Source organism: Xiphophorus maculatus, chromosome 4 (genome assembly GCF_002775205.1).
Source record: "Xiphophorus maculatus strain JP 163 A chromosome 4, X_maculatus-5.0-male, whole genome shotgun sequence".
Classification (NCBI taxonomy): Eukaryota; Metazoa; Chordata; class Actinopteri; order Cyprinodontiformes; family Poeciliidae; genus Xiphophorus; species Xiphophorus maculatus.
Window position 1 is genome coordinate 16,521,357 of NC_036446.1, and position 21,106 is coordinate 16,542,462.

The window sequence follows — 21,106 nt, forward strand, 5'->3', positions numbered from 1 at the left end:
AGATCCGACTAGCGCCACCACTGAACACTTTCCCGGTGCGAGTGAATGGAAAACTTACCTCTAATATCCCGCAGGTAGCAAAAAATGATAAATAATTTGAAAAATATCATATCCGACAGACGTTTAGTACTAGTGAACTAAGCTAAAATACACATAAAAACCCGTGAAGCGCCTCTCGTTTCGTTTCGTTGTGTTGGTTGGAGCTGGTCGTCGCCCTCTTCCTAGTTCGCTGCCATAACAAACACCGGCGGCTCGGATCCGAACTCGCAAGCAGACAGGCCCCCCTCCCTTCCGGTGTGTACTGCCAAGAGAGCGTAGACACACCCATTCAGTTACCAAAGCACAACACGAAATCACCTCTAAACAACTATTCACTTTACAGTAGGATAGTAAAACTCTGTCTCAATCCTCTGCAACGACTCTAACACCCGGCGTTATTGTTCATGGCTAGTTTGTTTGCCTCTATTTACATTTGCTTTCTTATGAAAAAAAGACTTCCGGGTTCACTTACTGGGCCTTTCAATGTACAGTACTCTTTTGAGGGGAAGGAGATGAAATCTGGACTATGTTTTATGTAAAATATGGTTAAAATGAAGAACAAATATTAATAATTAGTCATATCCCGTATTATGTAGAGATTAAAGTGGGCATTAAGATTTTATTTGCTGTGTTTATTATTTATTTAATAAAAAATTTAAATAATGCAAAAAGTAGACAGTACAGTGCATTGAAAAGCATTCATATTTCTTTGACTCTCCTACATTTTGTCACATTATATTGCAATATATTTTTTGAGCTGCAAGGGTACAATTTACAGGATTTTCACATTTTTCATAAATAATTACTAAGACTTTCGAAAACTTCACAGTTTATTAACTTTCTCTGCTGTAAGGCTCCTCAATAAAAAGCTTACAATTTATTTTGTGTCAGATGACAGAATAATCTAATTTTGTTTTGTTTTTACTTGTTCCTTTTTGTCTTGATACTTATATTTTTATTTGTTTTTGTGCACAGTTGTGTGTGTGATGCAGTTTTTATTGACTACACCTCATATGAGAGGTACTCTTAATTTCATTTCACTAAACATTGACAATAAAATGTTCATTCATTAGAAGTGTGGCATGCAACTGTATTCAACATATAAATTCTCCCGTTATATAACTGCTAGCAGTTATATAACGGGAGATTATTTAAAAAATTACATTACATAAAATAATTACATTATAAAAAAAATAATTATTTACCTAAAATTAAAGCATAAACATTTATTTATTATTATTTTTTTTTTCATTTAAAATAATAGTATCCTTGTTTGGCTTTAGTAGGTTTATTTTAAAGGAAATCAAACCCAACTAAAATGTTCCCAAACCCTTCTATAACTCTAATTGTCACATTTTTAAAGAGAATTAAAGTATGAAATTTACATAAAGGAGCAAGTCTATAAGTCTAGATATATAACATTAAAATGTTTTATTTCTTGATTAAATTTGAATAATAAGATCATTTGTATCACTTCGTCTACTGTTGAATAAACAATTACACTGTCAAGTCTTTTCTGTGTTTTTGTACACTTGATGATCCAGGAGGTCAATTTCAGTCTTTACAACCTCACAATCACAGTTAGGCCCCTTACAGTCTTCAAAATAGCAGTCAACAAAATGTCAACAAAATGATGTGTCTGTCAAAAGTAAGAAAAATCCCTCAGAGAGAATCTTCTGCTTCACAGAGTCTTTGCTGCCCCCTACTGGTTATAAGAGGATACTGGAAGTTAATTTAGCTGTCAGTGCTGTACAGCTCTCTGGACCTTTGTTCGCTTGGTGGTCTGTTCATTTTTCGAGTTGTAGACATCAAAGCGAAATCTGAATTCAACTGAACCGCCGAGCCAAAAAATATCTGGCTCCTGAATTGTAAGGCTGAGTTCAAGTTCAGAATAATGCAGGTTTAATGGTTAATAGGGTTAAGTATATGGGTTAGGCCACAAGTAGATGTCAAAGCAACATCCCAGTAATACTGTGCATGAGTGTGCATGTCCTATACATTCAGGGTAGCTCTTTTCATTCAGTCTACGCTTGAGTTGCTTGCCACTATTTTTGCTTCACATGCAACCAGTGAACTTGAACAGCACATGAAGCTCCTGTAATGTCGCGTTAGAGTGGAGTCACAAAATGGGTACATCATATTCTCCATCACGCAGCCAACAGCTTTAATGGGCCGACACGTGGCTAATGAGACCTCATACTTTAACATCATATTTCTGTTTGAAAATAACACATCGAAACGTAACACATTCGTTTAGAGTTTACACGGCCGCTAACGTAGCGTCCGAACTAACAGTAGCGAGTTCGCAGAATACAAGCGGAACTGAACGCATCACCCAGCCGTTGGTTTTCTACTCTGGTGACGTCACTTGAAGAGTTGTCATGGCGTCGTCGAGGCTGAAGCTACCGTTGCAGTGTTGCTAAAAAAAAAAAAATATATCTGTCGACTGCCTTTAAACCGAAATGGAGAAAAATGCAAACCTGCATCGAGACACTGAGGTGACCTCTGTGTGTGGCTCTATTGCGGGCGAAATGGGCGACGCCACGGTCGCGGGCGACGTGAAAGGAGCAGTCGACAAATTAAAGAATAGTGAAGCGCCTCTCAGTACTTTGGATAACGCTCCTTGTGATACCAGCGCCTCAAATGCTACTTCTCCGAGCTGCGATGGATGTGTTCAGAGCGCCGTGCCGGAGGTTATCGAGGTCCCCCCTGTGCGGGAGGATCCGGAGGAGAACGCCGAGGCGATCCCGTCGCTGTTGAGGTGCGAGGATCAGGTCAGTAACGGGATGGACCAGGACTCGGAGCAGGCAGCAGAAGACAGCCAGGGAGGTGCCTCAAAGTTAGTAAACAACAAAGCCGGCAGCCTGTCCTCATCTCCCGCTGGAGACAGCATACATGTAAAGGCTGAGTTTGCAGCCTGTGGAGAAAGTGAGCAGACAAAACTTGCCAAACCGACTGCTCTGTGTCCGGACAGCGCAAACGCAGCGGACCGCAAATCTGGACAGTCCGGCGATCACACCTTATCGGAAGGACTGCCGAGTGGGAGTGACCCCGACCCGAGCCTCGGTGGAGAGTCTCGGAGCATAGATTCACTCGAGTCGTTCTCCAACCTCAACTCGTGTCCAAGCTCAGAGGGGCTGGATGACAGGGGACTGGCCTTGGCCTTGCAGAGCGAGTACGCTTCCGACGGGACAAAGACCTCCTGCGCTAAGGACCGAGCCGCTGGCCAGTCCATATACCACATTAAGTGGATCAAATGGAGGGAGGAAAACACGCCGATCATCACTCAAAACGAGAATGGACCCTGTCCATTACTGGCAATCATGAATGTCCTTCTGCTTGCATGGAAGGTAATCGCTCAGATTTGTTCTGTCAAGCACTCCACACATCGACACCAGATCACGTTTTATTACAGCATATCAATACAGGATGTATGCATTCAGCACGTGTGTATTTGGTGCAATTTCGCCCAGCAAAACGTATTTGGGTTAGTCTTTTAGGCGAGTTTTTTATCTAAGGTGTAGGAAATCATGGACAGCTGGTGTACATTCTTCTCTTTCAGGTTAAAATACCACCTATGATGGAAATTATAACTGCTGAGCAACTGATGGAGTATCTTGGTAAGTGTTTGCAGCTATGTTACTCAAGATCAACACATTTGTTGCTCCAAAGAAGAAGAAAAAAAATGCCTCGTTGAATCTTTTATGTAGAGATGCGCCAGTCTACCCCCCCCTCCCCCCCCTCCCCCCCCCAGAGATCAGAGTTGGCCAGTTTTCTCTTGATCATCTCTGGTCAGTGATTGGCAGGTCAAATAGTGTGAAATCAGAAACCGGGCCATCCTCTGCTCCTTAACGAGATGAAGCACAATTTAAAATTGGAAGATCTGTACATAACTTGTCAACTATGTAGCGCAAACAGTAGAGATGTACCAAAATTAGTGTGAGGATCAGCCACTTGATTGGCAGGTCAAATACTGAGAATTCAGATTGTAATGAATTTTTTGTATGTTTTATTTGTATTAATTTTAAGAGGGAACAAAAATTGCAATCAGTCGAACTTAGAATTGGCATTGCAGACCACTTAGAAATCGTAAATCGCTTACCTGCCCAGAAAAGTCTGATTGGTGCATCTCTACTTTTTAATCCAGGTAACGTCAGTGGAACTGGGCTCATTCTGTTTGCCCTGTGCAAAATGTCTTTGAAGAACGTTTTGTACAATTAGCTCACTGTAGTTTTTTGGGGGCCAAAGTGTAGTCTGCACAATCACATACTTGTATTCACAGTTGTCCATGAACTCCCTGCCAGTAGGTTTCAACATCCTGGTGAACATTCTCGTGTTTCATGCTCACACTAGTCGGCGGTTATTTTAAAGGCACAAGTTGGTCATCTGACTCAACTATGTATGTATTTATTGACGTATCCTCACTGTCCATCCAGAGGAACAACTTTATTCCCTGCAGGGAATATTAAGGAGTCGCACAGTTCAATATTCCAGAGTCAACAGAGGAAGCGACCACAGCGGGGGAATCCCCCCATGAACTTCTTCTGCTGCTGTAAGGGAAATAGGAGCTATGTCTTCTGCCTGGCTGTGTCCTGCCCCTCTTTACTAAAACAGTTTTCGGTGTCCAGGAGTCGTGTCTAAACAGCTGCATTTCTGCCAGTGTTTTCTTCCAGCTCTGTCAGGGATTTACACAACTCACCTGTGTTAGGAGTACAATATAATTTAATAAATGAAGCGTTTTTAATAATTCAGCAGCATATTTTTCCCTGACTTGTTTGTGTCCTTTAGTTAACATGACTCATCTCTATGAATCTCCCTGGAGAAAACTGGTGTGATTGTGGAGAGCTGTCCGTGGTTTTCATTTCTCCCCCAAATGTCAGGATTTGTTTTTGAAACAGGGCGAAACAGTTTGTTTTGTATTTGCATTTATTTACTTCACACAAAGACTTTAGTAGCTTTCAGAAACTTCTGGGCTACCTCTATCCTCTCCTGTCATCCCAGAGACTCAGGAGAAAGGGAGATAATTCTCCCCTAATAAAATCTGTATCTTTGGTGACGGCTTGAAGTAAGACGAGTCCGTGGGTCTGTTCAAACATCTTGTGAAATAAAAGCTCCTGTTGCTTAACACAGCTAGAGTTCATTAGCTTTACTGATGCACCAGATTTATTTCTGTTTAGTTGGTGATGTGCAAGTTTGACTCTGTTGAAGTATGTAGCCTCTCTTTCCGTATTGGTTGCTACTCTCAGGGTACTCTTCTCCTTCCAGGTGCCGAGTGAAATTCCAATGTTAGCGATTCTTTCCACGCATGGATGTTTTCGCCCATGTGGATTTGATGACTGGAGGTTGATGGTATTCATCTGAGTAATTCTCTGGAAAAGCATGAGTTGACAGTGCAGCGTGATGCTTTTGCCAACTCCTAATTAAATTAATGACTCTCAGTGAGATGTCATGAAGCATGCTCACACCAGACTTTTGAAAGGAGCTGGCTTTTTGTGCAATACTAGAAATGAAGCAATGTGAAAGGATATTCTCTAAGACGACTGTGTGCTACTGTTAGCTAGGTGATCTCGTGGAAATTACCAATGTAAAAGCCATCCTGACACAAAGCTTAACTGATATAGCTCTATAGGGAACCGAAAGGCATTTGAGCCTGCATACTTTCTTGGGAAACAGCTGTATAATGCGACATACGCATGATAAACAATCCGAAGCATCAAACAGATTCTGCTTCAAAAACAAATGATTTTCTTGAGTGTCAGTCAAGAGTGAATCAGCATCTGTTGACATTTCTTTTGCAGGCGACTACATCCTGGAAACCAAACCTAAGGAGATATCAGAGGTTCAGCGGCTGAACTATGAACAAGTAAGATCTGCCTTATAACTGCAGTTTGTGCAGAGACACACAGATGAAGCGTTTCCTGAATGGATCAAGTTCAATTTTGATCCATTCAGATTTTTTTTTCTAAAAATTATAATACAAAAAAGGAAAAAAAACATACTGTGAGTTTTTAATAGAGGTAGTAGTTATAAATCTAACACAACATAAAATAATTACAACATTATGCCCATTTTATGCTTCGAAGCATAAGCCCTAACTGTCATCTGATTTATATTTAAGTCTTCTAAGTACATGATGTTTTTTGTTGCATTTATTGACTAAAAATAGTGGAGGTAATTAGTTTTGATGCATTTATTGAATAGGGAAAAGTAATTTAGTATTTGACTAAAAAAGCTGTTTTTAAGGCTGATGTTGGTGCATCTCCAGCTGTTTTGTTTTTGTCTAGTGTCACTGATGCACTCAGAATATCCCAGCTATTTTCATATTCTACGTAAATATTTCCCTATGCGTACAAAGTGACTGGTCCGATGTAGCTGTATGGTCGAAAGAATGCGGGTCTGCACATTTGCATGGAGCGAGCCTGGGTCAGCGGCCGCTCAGTAACAGGGAAATAAGCAGGGAGCTGATTGGAAGCTGTGTGAAGCTGCAGCGGAGTGTCTTCCTGCTCCTCTGCAGGTTACATAAGACGACTCTTGCAAGTCTCCGGGAACAACAGGGGTTAGTAGTGTCAGATTGCGTTGTTTCACATAGTGGTGGATGCTTGGAGACGCATGGCTGGGTTCAGCTACCAGCTATTACTGAGAGAGTGTGTGTGTGTGTGTGTGCTTGTGTGTGTGGCTTACCATGAAAGGCACTTAGAGATGGAGCTCCAGCCTCTCGCTTCCTCCCATCTCCGTGGCGGCCTGCCTACGGTGTGGGAGGGGCCCCGCCTTTTCCCCCTCTTGCGTGGCAGCGTTGGAGCACATCTGTGAATGATTTCAAGCCCGTCAGTTACAGACGACTAAAAGTAATGTGCAGTTTCCTCGTGGAAGCTCGGGGTTTCTAAATTTAAGCCGAGGTGGAACGGAATTTCTTAAATAAATCGGCGGTGGCCCTCAGCATGCGGAGCTATAGTGAGGGAGGGGCCTGACTTCGGGCTGCCTTGTTATTATGGTTGTCTAATGACGGGTCGGTGAGCTGTTTTACATGTGGGTGTCGTCATGTCCGTTCGCCATCTGTCAGTGGTGTGGTTAGTTCACACAGAGCATTCGGACAGTGCTGCGGCCAGACCTCAGGGAAACGGGAATGTCGGTCAAACAAATTGGATTATCTTCCTAACATGTCGGGCGGGAATATTTTGTGACTTTCTAATGAGCTGTAAAACACAAGTTTTCACTCTTCTGTGGAAAAGCAAACACTGTAGCAGAAGTAGTTCTATTTATAACTTCAGCTTGAAAAAAAATCTCATCTGTCACGTGACTGCATTTGGATTAAAATAGCAGTTGCCTGGTTGCTCTTTAGCTTTTGTTAAATATTTACCGAGGAGAGCAGAGGAAGTGAGCGTGTAGTTTAGTTCGGCTTTTGTCTCACTGGACCCAGCTCAACAAGGTGATTCATCCATGATGACTGTTCAGTCACTGGAAGAAACAGGCTAACGTATTTAGGAAAAAGTGTTTTTCTTGTATTCCCAGTGTTTAATCGCTCCTTGCAATGTGGAGTTTTGCACACAACTGTTAAATGATCCTGCTTTTTATTTCAAAATACACGATAGCCCACCATTTGTGTCAAAGTGAGTTCACAGATGGGTGCAGGGGTTATGCTAATACACAACGAGAATCATGGAAGGGAAAACTTTAAAGATTCACTAAAAAGAATAAAAGCAGCATCGTTCATCAAATCCATACGAAGGAACAGTTCTCTGTGTGGAGGGAAACGGTTTGATCTGTTGTTGGAGTCGGGTTCATGGTGCGCACGAGCAGTTTCACATAAACTATTACAATAAACTTGACTATAAAAATTCAGAATATACTGGAAATGGTCCAGCTGCATGGAAATTTAGTTATATCAACTTCAAATGCATGGAATTAGATTGACGTATTGATGTGTGAAAAATGCTAAATGTAATAACAACACACTCACAGCAGTAACTAAGTCAAAACTTTAAAAAAATCTATACATTTTGCATTTAAGATAAAAAAAAAACCTTCTTTGTCTGTAAAAATGTTTTACCAGACACGCCTCAAAAAGCCTAGATTTTGCTTCATCTGGTTTAAATTATGTAAAAAAATCAACATATATCAGCCCTACACTATAGCTACGGTTAGGCATAGTGAAAGAAAGGGCCGAGCTTTTCACATGTTGATGTCAGAAGTATTGTTTAGCTGAAGATGCATCCTTTGCTACAAATGATCAAGCGTCCATTACAGGAATGCTATTTTGCCGCATTTTAAGCAATAAAATGACATTTTCTTATTTTAAAAATTAATAAATTATTTGGTTATTTAAATTTAATGAAAAATCTACAGCATATGCCAATTTGTTTTATCTGAATAATTGATCAAATAATCTGTGACAAAAAAAAAATCATTAGTTACAGCCATCATGTATTCCACAAAACAGTGAAAGTTTCTAATGTTTGACGGTGAGAAGTTGACTCTCACAACGCTGTAAACACGCCGATCATCACTCAAAACGAGAATGGACCGTGTCCATTACTGGCAATCATGAATGTCCTGCTTGCTTGGAAGGTAAACACTCAGATTTGTTCTGTCAAGCACTCCACACTTCGGCACCAGATGACGTTTTATTACAACATATCAATACAGGATGTATGCATTCAAGACGTTGGTGCAATTTCGCCCAGCAAAACGTATTTGGGTTAGTCTTTTAGGCGAGTTTTTGATCTTATGGTCTTTTCAGCTGATAATGAGATGCTATCCCATTACAGTATTGATCAGTATTGATCAAAAGTGGTCCAAGGAAGGAAATAGTGGACCGGTAACAGGCTAATGGTCAAAGCTAATTCTGCTAGTCTAATTGATACATATGGGAAGCAACGTTGGGCTCAGGTTGCTGAAGTAGTTAATGCTGGTTCTGTCACAAAGCTGTGAGAATACACAGTTCATCTCAGCTTGTTGAATATGGGGGACAAACCCTCCGAGCACTGAGGGTGGATGACAGCTTTGGCCTTTTGCTTGGAAGCTAATTCTCTCTGACACAAAGCAAAAACAGTTCAGGAATAGTCTGAGGAGCACAACGAGGTTGACATGTTGACTTGACCTCCAAATTCCCCGTGCGTCAATCCAATCGAGCATCTGGGGAATGTGCCAGATAAACAAGTCCGACCCATCGCTGCTCCACCTCACATCTCTCATGATTTGAAGGATCTGCTGCTGACATCTTGGACCCAGATATAACTGCACACATTCAGGGGGGCTCGTTCAGTTCATGTCGCGACTACAGCTGTTTTTGCTGCAAAACAGGGAGACTAAGAGGCATGTGGTCATAACGGTGTGCTCTTCTATAAGTGATGATTTAATGTGAGAACTGATGCTCAGTTTGCACGGGATTGTTTTAACTAGGACAATCATGATCAGAAAAGCAGGTATTGTAGAAAATGTCGCTGGAAACATTTTCTACAATGTAGTTGCTTCTCCTTCATTTTAGGATAAAAGTTAAGAAACATGATGGGGAGTAGGGCCTTGACTTTCAAACCGGAGAAGAACCTGAGAAAGCTTTAGGTGCTAATATAACAGTGATGAAGTGCGTCCACGTTGAGCTGGGATGATTCAGAACTAATCAGCTGATATCTGAAAACTTGAAAATAGAAAACGAAATCTGGAATATAAGCTCTATATGCCGTATATCAAGATGGGATCTCTGTCTGGAGAATTAAAGATTGAAATTCACAGCAGGGTTATTTCAAACCACCTGATGCTTCTGAGCTAAATATGAAATATTAGTTAATGAGCCTGTGTTTCAGAAAATATCTGTTTGAAACATCATTTAAATAAGCTCACAATAACATAAGACTCATTAAACTCAATCACATTTTAGTTGGACAAAAAGTTAAGTAACACTTCTATTACTAATTTATGATGATTTTGTAAGAAGCTTCAAAAGCTTAGTATTTCTCCATTTTTATTGTACAAAACTATATAATGACTAATCTGTTTTATCCGTCTTAAAAGCCAGACATACTTTCTGCATACTTGAGGCGTAGGGGTCATTCCTCTTCGGTGTGTCTTCTCTTAAGTTGAACCAGTGGACACTGCGGTGTCAGGGCTCAGCTGCAGGCCCGGTCTCGACCTCGGGGTTCAGCAGAGCGTTGGACCCAGCTGGGACACTTTGCTCTGGGCGTGAAAACAACAATGAGTTGGTTTCTGTGGGTTCTCAGGTGTGATGCTTTTATGTTTGCAGATCACTGATATCCGCTAAAATTTGGTATTCTAAATAAAAAATAAGGGATTCAAGTTAAATGTAAAGTGTTTGGATTTAGCCACAAATTAAAAAGGATATATTTTCCTCAAATATGTTTTAATGTGCTTGGTAGCAAGAGCAAATATTGAGAAAAGACTAAATAAAATAAAAAAACTTAACCGAAAAATCCTTCCTTACTTCCTCCTTTACAAGTTGTACTTTTTAATTTCTGCAAATTATTTAGATTTCAAAGACTTTTATGTGTAATTTTCACTTTTACAAGGCCTCAGTCGGCTGAAAAAATGAAAATAAATAAATAAGCGGTTTCTTTGCTCGGATGTGTCTAGTTAATATACCTGCTTTTGGAAATCTTTATTAATTTCTGTTCTTTTTTCTTTTTCTTTTTCAGAACATGAGTGACGCCATGGCAGTGCTGCACAAGCTGCAGACGGGTCTGGACGTAAACGTGAAGTTCACAGGCGTGCGAGTGTTTGAGTACACCCCAGAATGCATTGTGTTTGACCTTCTCGACATCCCTCTTTACCACGGCTGGCTTGTTGACCCCCAGGTACGGCCAATCTTTTTGCTCCTGAACTCCAACCCAAGGACCTCTGGGTATTCTTCAAGATCTAGTGCACTGATAATGAGTTAATGTTGAATTGCTCACGACAATAAAAAATGAAGAGGGAAAAGAAAATGTTAACACGGAGCACCAGATCTTTAAAAAGTGAACACTGAAGCAAATCATTAGCAATTAATAATAGTGTCATCATGGAGGATTTGTAGAAATGCATTGCCTGAAGTCATGTTCTTAAGAGATAACTCACAGGTTGCACATTATCCACATTTTTCTTGACTTCAAGCTAAATCTGCCATTGAAATACAAAGTTAAAGGTTAAACATACTCCAAAAGAATCTAGTTCAGACCAGATGCTAATCTGAATTCATGTACTTTTCTTCCCTAACAAGTTACCTTATATCCTAACAATTCTCTATTAAAACACCAGTGGTTTTTAACATCACCTACAGCGTCTATAGCTAGATGAAATAAAAGCCGTCAGGAGTAAATAAGTAAAGTTTGAAGTTCTCAGAGAGTAAAAACATTTAAGCGTTTGTTTAATCTTTCTTTCCTAAATCTTCCATAAAACAGCTTTTTAATGCCTGTTGGTTGGCGTCCTTGTTTTTGCTGAAGGTCTTTTTTCACGTTTTTAAAATTTTTTTATCTCTGTTTGCAGATGCACGACATTGTGAAGGCAGTGGGCAACTGCAGCTACAACCAGCTGGTGGAGAAGATAATATCCTGCAAACAGTCAGACAACAGCGAGCTGGCAGGGGAAGGTGAACACTTGCTTCCTGGCCACTTTCTGACTCTCTATTGCTTGGCTTTACTCCACACAGAAACACTCTGCATAGAAGTATAGGCCTAATGTAATAGATCCAAGGCATTTATTCTAATATTTCTTTTGCTCTTTGTTTTCTTTACCAATATCAGAACTTTTCTACCAGATATTTGCTCATTCAGCTCAAGTAGCTCCCAGCAGGACTGAAAGAAAACATTTTGATGCTTAGTCAACGATGTACTGATAAAAGATGCTTCCTCTTTGCTGTTGTTGTTCCACATTTCTGACCCTTCCTTTGATGACTAATGTAGCACTGAAGGTACCCATCACTTAACCTTCAACAAATCCCTTTGAATGGGATTATAGCAACTCGTAGAGAGAGTGTTTCTTTCCTGACTGGGTTCCACACAAGTAAAAGATTTGGTTGTAGCAAACAGGCTGTGGGTTTTTTTTTTTCATGGCCATTTGCAGGTCATTTCTGTAGAGGGTTCCTATTCAGTTTGGAAACTTGAATCTTAAAGTATTTTGAAATACAGTACACATCAGTGGTGTCCAAAGTCGGTCCGGCATCCCTCAGGTTTTAGTTCTCTCCCTAGTTTAACACCTGGATCAAATGATGGCTCATTAGAAGGCCTAAGAAGAACATTGACATGTTGGGGAGGCTGTTACTACCAGCAGGGAGAAAACTAAAACAGGCAGGATGGTCTAGATAAATATACCACCACTGGTCTAGATAAATATAGAAAAGGAAAATAGAGTATGGAAAAGTATTGTATTTGTTCATTTCTGTGTTCATATTTGTTGCCTCTATATATTGTTTAAATAAATGTCTTTGTGTTCCGTAAATTTGCACTGCTGTCACTATGAAGTGTTTATTAATAACTAAGGATTGCTTAATTGGGCTGTGTGTGTAGAGTAGTCTGCTATATCATTTCAAATGATCAAAACAAAAATATCTTAACATATTACAGATTTTTTGTGATTTTTAAGACTGTCTGTGTCTCGTAAAACAAGCAGGTCCATGTTTGTGTTTCAGCCATGTGTGTTTTCCTCCGTGTTTTGTCACAGGCATCGTGGCAGAGCAGTTTCTGAGCAGTACGGCCACTCAGCTGACGTACCACGGCTTATGCGAGCTCACCTCCACTGTGCAGGAGGGAGAGCTCTGTGTCTTTTTCAGGAACAACCACTTCAGCACCATGATCAAATACAAGGTAAACAAGTGCTAACAACTTATTTGGATACAGTCTGTGGTAGCAATTTGGCATTTGGGTTGGGATTAGTGGACTGCGAAACTTACACAACATAATAGGTCAAAGTGTGTGTTTTCTTTCCCTTTAAGCAGCAATGCTTAGGACCTCTATGGTTTGTATTGTATTTTCCACATGTTTCAAATCAAGATATATTTTAATATTAGACTAAAGTAACCAGAATAAATTAATTACAGTAAGTTAGTAGGAAAACGTGGGTGGCACAACCAGTTTAGGGGCAGTTACTTAGTTTGGATACATTACTACCCTTAATAAATTAGCTTAGCATTTATAAACAACATTTTGCTTTTACTCAAGTTAGCGTTGTCTGACAATAAATTTTCTTCATGCTCTGAAACTTTTTCACAGTACTGTAGGTCAGACTTATGATGGTTTGTTCAGGTTGGTTCAATTGTGTTGTGCCTTTTCCCGGTTTGTCATGTGGATATTTGTAAACGTTAATTTTTCAGCTCACCTCATCACTTTGTCAGTGTAATAAAAATTTATCCATCTGCACTGATAATTAAAGCCTTATTTAGGAGGCTTCTGTTGGATGTGTAGTGTAAGTTAGCAAGTTTTCCTCCTTCTTATTTTTCTTTCTTCCACTGAAGTTGTCTGGTATTTTATCAATAATATAATAAATTGTGAAAGTAATGCATGTCATGCTCTGATGTGCAGCTGGGATCCAGAGAGTGACTAATATTTAGACCAATTTCCAGAAACATGTGTCCCATCTGTAACAATTCCCAGCTAGCTTGACACATCTGCAGTTGGAACAGACCTTTCCTGTTATCTACAGGAGGGAAGTGGGTCTGCAGTTGTTTCCAGCGCAAGCAAAGCACTGTGTGTGTTACGATAACAGTCACACCAAGCTTCAGGACCGCTTTGTGCTCTTCTAATCACTTTTTGGAAACTGTATGTGTCTGTACAGTCAGTAAAAAAGTAAATCTTTAGATATTTAGAGTATTTCTCATCGCTTTGACTCCAATTTCTTCCCAGGGTCAGCTGTACCTTCTGGTTACAGACCAGGGTTTCCTGACGGAGGAGAAGGTCGTCTGGGAGAGTCTGCACAACGTCGATGGAGACGGAAACTTCTGCGATTCAGAGTTCAGGTTGCGGCCTCCGTCCGATCCAGAGACAGTGTACCGTGGACAGCAGGATCAGATAGACCAGGTCTGATCGGTTCTAGCCCAACTTGTAAAAACCTAACCAGGAGTTTGTCAAAGATTTACAAGTACAGCAGAGTAAAAACTTGAATTCTGAATCAGTAGCAAACCAACAGCATTCAGAGACAGAAATAAACAAAGACTGTGAAATGAAGGATCATTACACAAACATAAGTAACATGTAGGATCTGCAGTTCTACTACCATGTAGGACCCATAACTACTGGCTATTCAATGCATTTCCTAATAAATACATACAATAAATAAGTCACGGAAAATAAAAATATGAAATATTTGTTCATTATTGCCCTATTACTTCCCAAAAGAAACAATGGGATCAAAAATCTTTTGTGACACAGATGTGACACAGATGTGACACATTACACATTGTATTTGTAGAAAACATAAAGTAAGTTTTTGTTTGTTTTTAGGACTATCTGATGGCGCTCTCCCTGCAGCAGGAGCAGCAAAGCCAGGACCTGCAGTGGGAGCAGCTCCCCGAAGGCATCAGTGACTTGGAGCTGGCCAAGAAGCTTCAAGAGGAGGAGGACCGACGAGCGTCGCAATACTACCAGGAGCAAGAGCAGGAGCAAGCAGCGGCTGCAGTGGCTGCACAGGCTCAAGCACAGGTAAAGATGGCAGGAGGTGGAGACTCCAGGGAGACGGAAAAGGGAGGGAGGAACTGATGGAGCGGCAGCGAATGTGGGATTTAATTATCTTACTGTTGGGTTTTTGAGTCTAGCTCCATGTTTGTATCAAAGATTTTGATTTTGGATTATAAGCAGTGAGTTGTCAGTGTGAACAGATGTGTAACGTATGAATTAGATGCTTGTAGTTTCATAATTTAAAATGTGTTGAGAATCAAAAAACACATTTTAGATTATCTATAGTGTGCTTTTGGATTATTCTCCTAATCTATAACCTAAGTTTTCTTGAGCTTAAAAGTCTTTTTCATTAAGTTAAATTAAATCTGCTTCTAAAGCTGTAAACCTGCGCTCTCCTGTCTGCGCAGGAGCCAGTTGAAGGAAGTGAGGTGGACAGAGGAGGAGCCCCAGCAAGCTCAGCTGCAGCAGCAGCATCTGGGGCCGGGGCCTCACCTGCAAGCGGGGCCACATCCAGCCCGGGAAAACAGCCATCAGGTGGGGAGCGCAAAGCCAAGAAGGAATCGAAAGAAAAAGACAAGTGTGTTATTTTGTAACACACAGCATGTGGGGGTGTGTATGTGTGCTGTGTGTGTTTTCTTATATGTGTGAAAGAGACACCACCGGTCTCCCTGCGAACTGGACAGACAGCGTGCGGCCGCCGCAGGACGACGACGACGACAATGGAGAGACGTTACTGACAGAGGACTGGCTGTTCCCAAAAACCACTGGTGCCTGTTTTCTTCAATCCTCAGTGGAGCCTGAGCGTCGGAGGAAGGGACACTACAGCTACAGCAACTGGTCTTACATAGAGCCGGCCAAACTTTGTTACAAGTCACTCGCTGCACTGCAGATACGTGCCGTGGGTTGAAATTTACCTGGGGCGGTGTGTTTTATAGAAAAGGATAAAAATCCACACTTGTTTTCTGTTGTTTTTTTCAAACGCAACTTATTTCATTTTGTTTTTCACTCGTGCAGCTTATAAGCTTTTTTGTAGGCAGCAATATTTACAAAACATAGTTTGAAAGATTTGCTTTTTTTATTATTAAGTCAGCTGTTAATGCCAAGATACAAGTTTTGTTTATTTATCAGTTACACAGGTAGCTTTTCGGGAGTATTTTTTGTTTTGAAAGCCGAAAAGGGATTTCATTTTCATCTTGCCTGTTGGAAATCAGCTTACACTACTTGTGTCCCTTCTGAAACACTACACACTAAGGGTTAATGATGCCAGATTGTTGCCAGACACTGTAGCTGTGTAATAAGACTTTATGACCACTGCTCGCTCTGTTCAGATTTGCCTTACCAGAGTATGGCATCGTTGTTTTCTGCTCTGTCCGAATGTGAACGAGTGCTTGATTCGGTGAAGTACTTTGCGTGATGCGACAGTGTGTGGCGTGCGTTCACTAAGCACCATGGTTCTGACAAGTTTCAGTTTGGATTTACTCCGTTTTGTTGTAGGTAAGCTACACATTTGTTGTGATTCTGTTAGGCACGACCGTTTTTTGCAGATTAGATTTTAGTTTTTAGTTTGAGTGCAAAAGGCTCTTCTCATTTTTCTGTCAGGATGTCAGCTTCCTGATGAGATGCTGGGCCTTTCCTGATAATGCTGACCGATAACGAAATGATCCTGCTGTTTCCTCCGGGCCCCATTAATCAGTCAGTACAAAGAATCTAATTACTTACAGTAATTATGCTTTTTTTTAAAATAAAAAAGTATCACATAATCTTTTTTCTACAAGTACAAAACTGTGACCCTTGCAGAAAAGTTTCTATCATCAGAGCAACAAGCAATCTCAAAGGATTAATGACTATAGATAATTATTTATATCAGTAATGTAATTCAAAACTTAAACTCATGTATTATCTAGGTTTATTACACAAATGTGACATATTATAAGATTTTATTTTTTGTTAAATTTTATCATTTTGGCTTCCATCCAATGAAAACCTGATCCTCAGTTTCTCAATAACTGATCATTTCACGTAGGAACAATAAACATATGTTCTTATTACAGAGACATTTTTACATATACATATATTTCTTGCTTTAGTTCTGGTGTCGCTCTGCAACCAGGCTGTGAAAAAGAATCAGCAAAATAGAGTAACCGAAATGCTGTATTTTTCTAAATTATTACAATTAATGTTGTAATTTGTGGACATTAGTGAAACAAACCCACATTTAAATCCAGATGTGTGACTGGATCAGGCAGACGTTTAAGCTCAGACTGCAGTGCTGACAGCCGGCTCGGTTTCATGCTGAACCTGTGCAAATTCATCCACCTGGCTTTGTGTCAAATTTCCTCTTCTTTGCATAACTTTGCTCTGCAGCATTTCTGAGGACTGAATATGTGTAATATTTGTAGAGTTTAGGCCTAAGTGTTGGAATTCACAAACAGAGCAGCCATGGAGGAACGGGGTGCGCAATTCTTGACACTGAAATTCTTTGCTATCGCGTTTCAGTTTCTAAGCATTTCTCTGCAACACTGAGCATGCAACCACGTGATGTACATATTTAACCTGTTGCATTCTTATGACGGGGTTTAGCTGGTTGTTTGTGCCATTATTGTGCCGTGGGACTGCCTCCAGAGACATTTTTCTATCTATACATTCCAGCTGGATGCCTTGACACAAGCGCTCAGTCGTCACAGAGGGTCTTTGCAGTACTTGTGAAACGGTCTCTGTTGCTTTCTTGATTGAAAACAGATTCTCTATTAGGACAAGAGGATTAGACGGAGGCAGCAGGCGACCCGACTGTGTGGGGTAACCTTTGTTTTTTTTTTTTTTTTATGAGCTCTGTGTGGTGGCATGCGGTTGGCTGTGTTTCTGAGACAATCCATACATATTTTCCACAACAGAACTACTCTCAGGCCCTTTTTTATGAAGGGACATATCCTCACGTGTCTTTTCTAGCGCGTATGCTTTTTAACGGCACAGTTCCTCGGCCTGCAGTCGCTTTCTCAGTCACGGCTTTTTAGTACTTGTATACGTATAAACGCAGAACGTTTGACACTTTAAAGAATTTAACATGTCACTCTTAAGTTTTGATCCACACTCTAAAACCAATGAACTGGCTGCCCAAATAAAGACAGGGTTAAATAACATTAGGTGTGCGCACCTTTCATACAAGTTTCTTTTTTTTTTTTGTGCAAACGTAATTGTTTTGAGGTTTGTTTTTTTTTACTTCGTGTGTGTTGGCCAATTAGCTGAACACGTTATTAAACATTCCAGTAGGTTTAGAGCAATGAAACAGGACTAAGGAAAATCTGGATTGTTTTATGTTGGTTTGAACGTGTGAAGTGACATGCCACCGCTTATTACAAACATACTTCCTTGCTTTAGCTTGATATTCCTGGTCACTATTACCTGAATCTGATGTTTCAAGTGTTTGCTTCATCCTGGGTTCTTATGATGAAATAATCAGAGGGATATTGTGTGTTCTGTGTCTCATAGTGGGTTCTTGTATGCTTTGTAAAAGTGATGGTGGGGTAAATGCTGTAAAGTTAGTATTTTGACAAGGTGATCGTGGAACATATGTATATATTTTTTTGCGATTGGTTTTGCACTGTTACATTAATATGCACTAACACGAAAAGAAACATACCTCATTTTCTATTGAACATTAATTGTGCAAGAGTGCTATTGTTTTTTTTTGTGGGGTACCTTTGAAGAACAAAATAAGATGTAAAAGAAAAACAACTTGGCCAATTTATTTCTAATGTTGCTTACAGCTGGTCTTAAGTCGGCTGCGTAACTATTAATTGTAAAAGTCTGAAAAGGGCTGTTTTGGCTCAGACGAGAAAGTTTGTCAGAAAGGTAGCACCAGTTCAACACAACTTGCTGCAATTTAATACACTACTCAGGTTAGTGGTACATCTGTCTTAAGGCTACCAATGTACACGATTGAGTAGCAACACATCGCTTATAGATAATGAGTTTTGTATCATAAGGAAGTAGAGAAAAGATGTTGAAGGTAAAAATCTAGAGCTTGATTCTATTAGCGAAAAAAAAAATAGTTAAGGGCAAGTGTCATCACATTTGCAAATAAAAAAGTGAGCACTGAAGAGTAGGCATGATGTTATGTTTATGCCAAACTTGGGCATAACTCAATGTTCTCCCCAAAAAGTAATGACAGCAAAGTTTAAGTTTATAAAGTCAAGTTTTATCTTCTGAGGAGTCAGTAGAAATGTTGTCTGAGAGCAGTGGATTGAAGACCTAACCAGCTGGCATGCTATGGAGGGATTTAAAAGCACTCTGTCAGAAGCTCAACCTGCCTGTAATAAACAACAGCAGCAAATTACCACTTGTGATAAGGCCTGTAGTTGGAAACACTAAAATTCTGCCCACATTCAGATGTTGTACTTTCTGCTCCAATTCTGACCAGCATTGCTTATCTCCAGAATAGCCTACTTTAACTTAATAAGTGCAGTGATTGTCCAAGTTCCTCTTTGCTCCACACACAGGCTGTGTGACTCGTTAAGTTGTTAAACGTTATTCTGAATCTTTAATTCTGTCTGCATTACGTTTTCCTATGGAAACATGTCGTTTGGCCCTAAAAATTCACTTCAAGCTAATGCTAACCTTTAGATGGAAAGAAAGTTATAATACTAATATACAGACAGGCTGTAGTTACACTTAAACACTTCTTGATTTCGTGTAATAAGAAACTAATTAGCATAACTACAGCTAATTATAATGGCTAAATCTACATGTGGAGAACACAAAAAAGCTGAATTGATCAACTTTATGCTCACAAACAACAGCTTGAAACACATCAGCTGTCTGGCTGTAGAGGCTATTATGACTCTAAAATATGATGATATTTGCCCTTTAAAAAGTCGGTAGGTGTACTTCTAATTTAGGTAGTAATGTTTCAAGCCTGGTCCATAATTACACTACATAATGTTCTCATAGAAGAGTGATATGCTTAAACTAAAATGCAGAACGGGAAAGGTTTGCTTTTTAACGACTGAGTGTTACTGTAGCAGAGGAAGCTGTTCATTCATTTGGTATGAGACGCATCCAGAGGGCTGCAACAATCTAATAGAGATTTTTCTTTCTTTTCTTTGATGCAATATCAGACTCCCAGATTTAACTTTGTGAAGCATGTGTAAGTGGGGGAATGAAATGTTAGGCACAAGGATATTTTATTATTTACCACCGTTAACTCCGCTGTCTGGTCTGTTACGTTTGAGTGTCACATGAACAAGCAAAACGACTTTGTTTGAAAATAGGGGAGGTTACTCATTGTTGTCAATTTCATTGATCATTATTTACTTAAATGACCAAATAATGTATGTAGCCTTTCACATTACAGTCACATATTGTATATGGTGATGTGTGTGTATATATATAAATATAAATATATATAACAAAATGCCTTATAGACGAGGGACATTCAACCTGATTAGAAGTTACCTGGATAATAAAAAAAAATTAAGATCATCAAGTGGTTTGAGGTCTTTATGTCCAAGAAGACCTTCATTTATTTATTGTTCCTTTGAAAACGTGAAGCATAATCTCTCTTTTCTCACAGGATGATGGAACCAAACCAAGACAAATGACAGCTGCACTATTTTCTAGTAGATCTCCATATTACAGTTTGCAACATGACAGATCTGCTAGCCGGTAACTGAACCTAAATGTCCTTGGATTGTTTCCAAGAACAGACTTTTCATCTGACGACGGTGTAAATGTCAGACTGCTCAGATGACTGCAAATGTCAGAAGAATTTACATGAGGCACCATGGGCTCCGTCTCTGATATATGTTCTCAAAGTTGCGTCGTAACGTCAACTTCAGAGTTCACTTGAAACCTGGACAAGTTTATATATTATAGAACGTAAGGTGCTTTTTAGCCATTTTCTAAAAATCCTGTAAATTTACTATACATTTACTTTAGGAAATTAGACTATTAAATGTTAGTTACAAAACAAGAAACTCCAAAGAAAAAATAATAATGCACACTGACAAATTTCAAGAGCTTATTTCTTTTGATAAAACACCAAAATTAATTTTCTAAAAATGATGTTAATTTGCTTCCAATTCAATTCAATTAAAAAAAAAAAACACGTTATTGATCCCAAAGTGAAATTAAATCATTTATAAAAGAATTGAGTTTTGTTAAAAGGTCTCACTGTGTTAAAGATATTAAACACACAAATGTTCTCGCTGTCATGGGGAGACTTGACGGCGTCCACAGAGGTTAACCCACATAAGCTAAATGAGCTAGCAGTTTAGAGTCCAGTCGTTTTACTGGAGGATTTAGTGAAAGAATAATGTATGGTATAAAAAAGGAGCAACCTTGAGAGAATTGTGAAAGATTATTTAATGGTTTGGGAGAAATTTACAAGATGTGAATTGTGACTAGAACCAAATTACATCAGAGATTTTGTATCGGCTAAAGGGAAAAATTATGACGCTGTTGTCCAATAAGTGGAC

The 21,106-nt window shown here is 39.6% G+C and overlaps 2 protein-coding genes across 2 annotated transcripts in view; one reads left to right on the forward strand and one right to left on the reverse strand.

The window, feature by feature from the left end:
* adam10 (ADAM metallopeptidase domain 10) overlaps positions 1–295 on the reverse strand; it is a 28,795-nt gene extending 28,500 nt beyond the window's left edge. Inside the window, exon 1 of the mRNA XM_005807728.2 lies at positions 59–295. Within this exon, the coding sequence (XP_005807785.1) occupies positions 59–110 (52 nt within the window). The 5' untranslated portion in view covers positions 111–295. The remainder of the gene's footprint in view (positions 1–58) is intronic.
* Positions 296–2,273: 1,978 nt separating this feature from the next.
* On the forward strand, positions 2,274–20,111 carry mindy2 (MINDY lysine 48 deubiquitinase 2). Its single transcript, XM_005807712.3, has 10 exons — positions 2,274–3,389; positions 3,602–3,659; positions 5,838–5,902; positions 10,686–10,844; positions 11,512–11,614; positions 12,685–12,827; positions 13,863–14,036; positions 14,460–14,657; positions 15,041–15,167; positions 15,285–20,111. Exons 1-10 carry the CDS (start codon positions 2,502–2,504, stop codon positions 15,368–15,370), a joined length of 2,001 nt encoding a protein of 666 aa, XP_005807769.3. The 5' UTR covers positions 2,274–2,501; the 3' UTR covers positions 15,371–20,111.
* Positions 20,112–21,106: the final 995 nt, after the last annotated feature.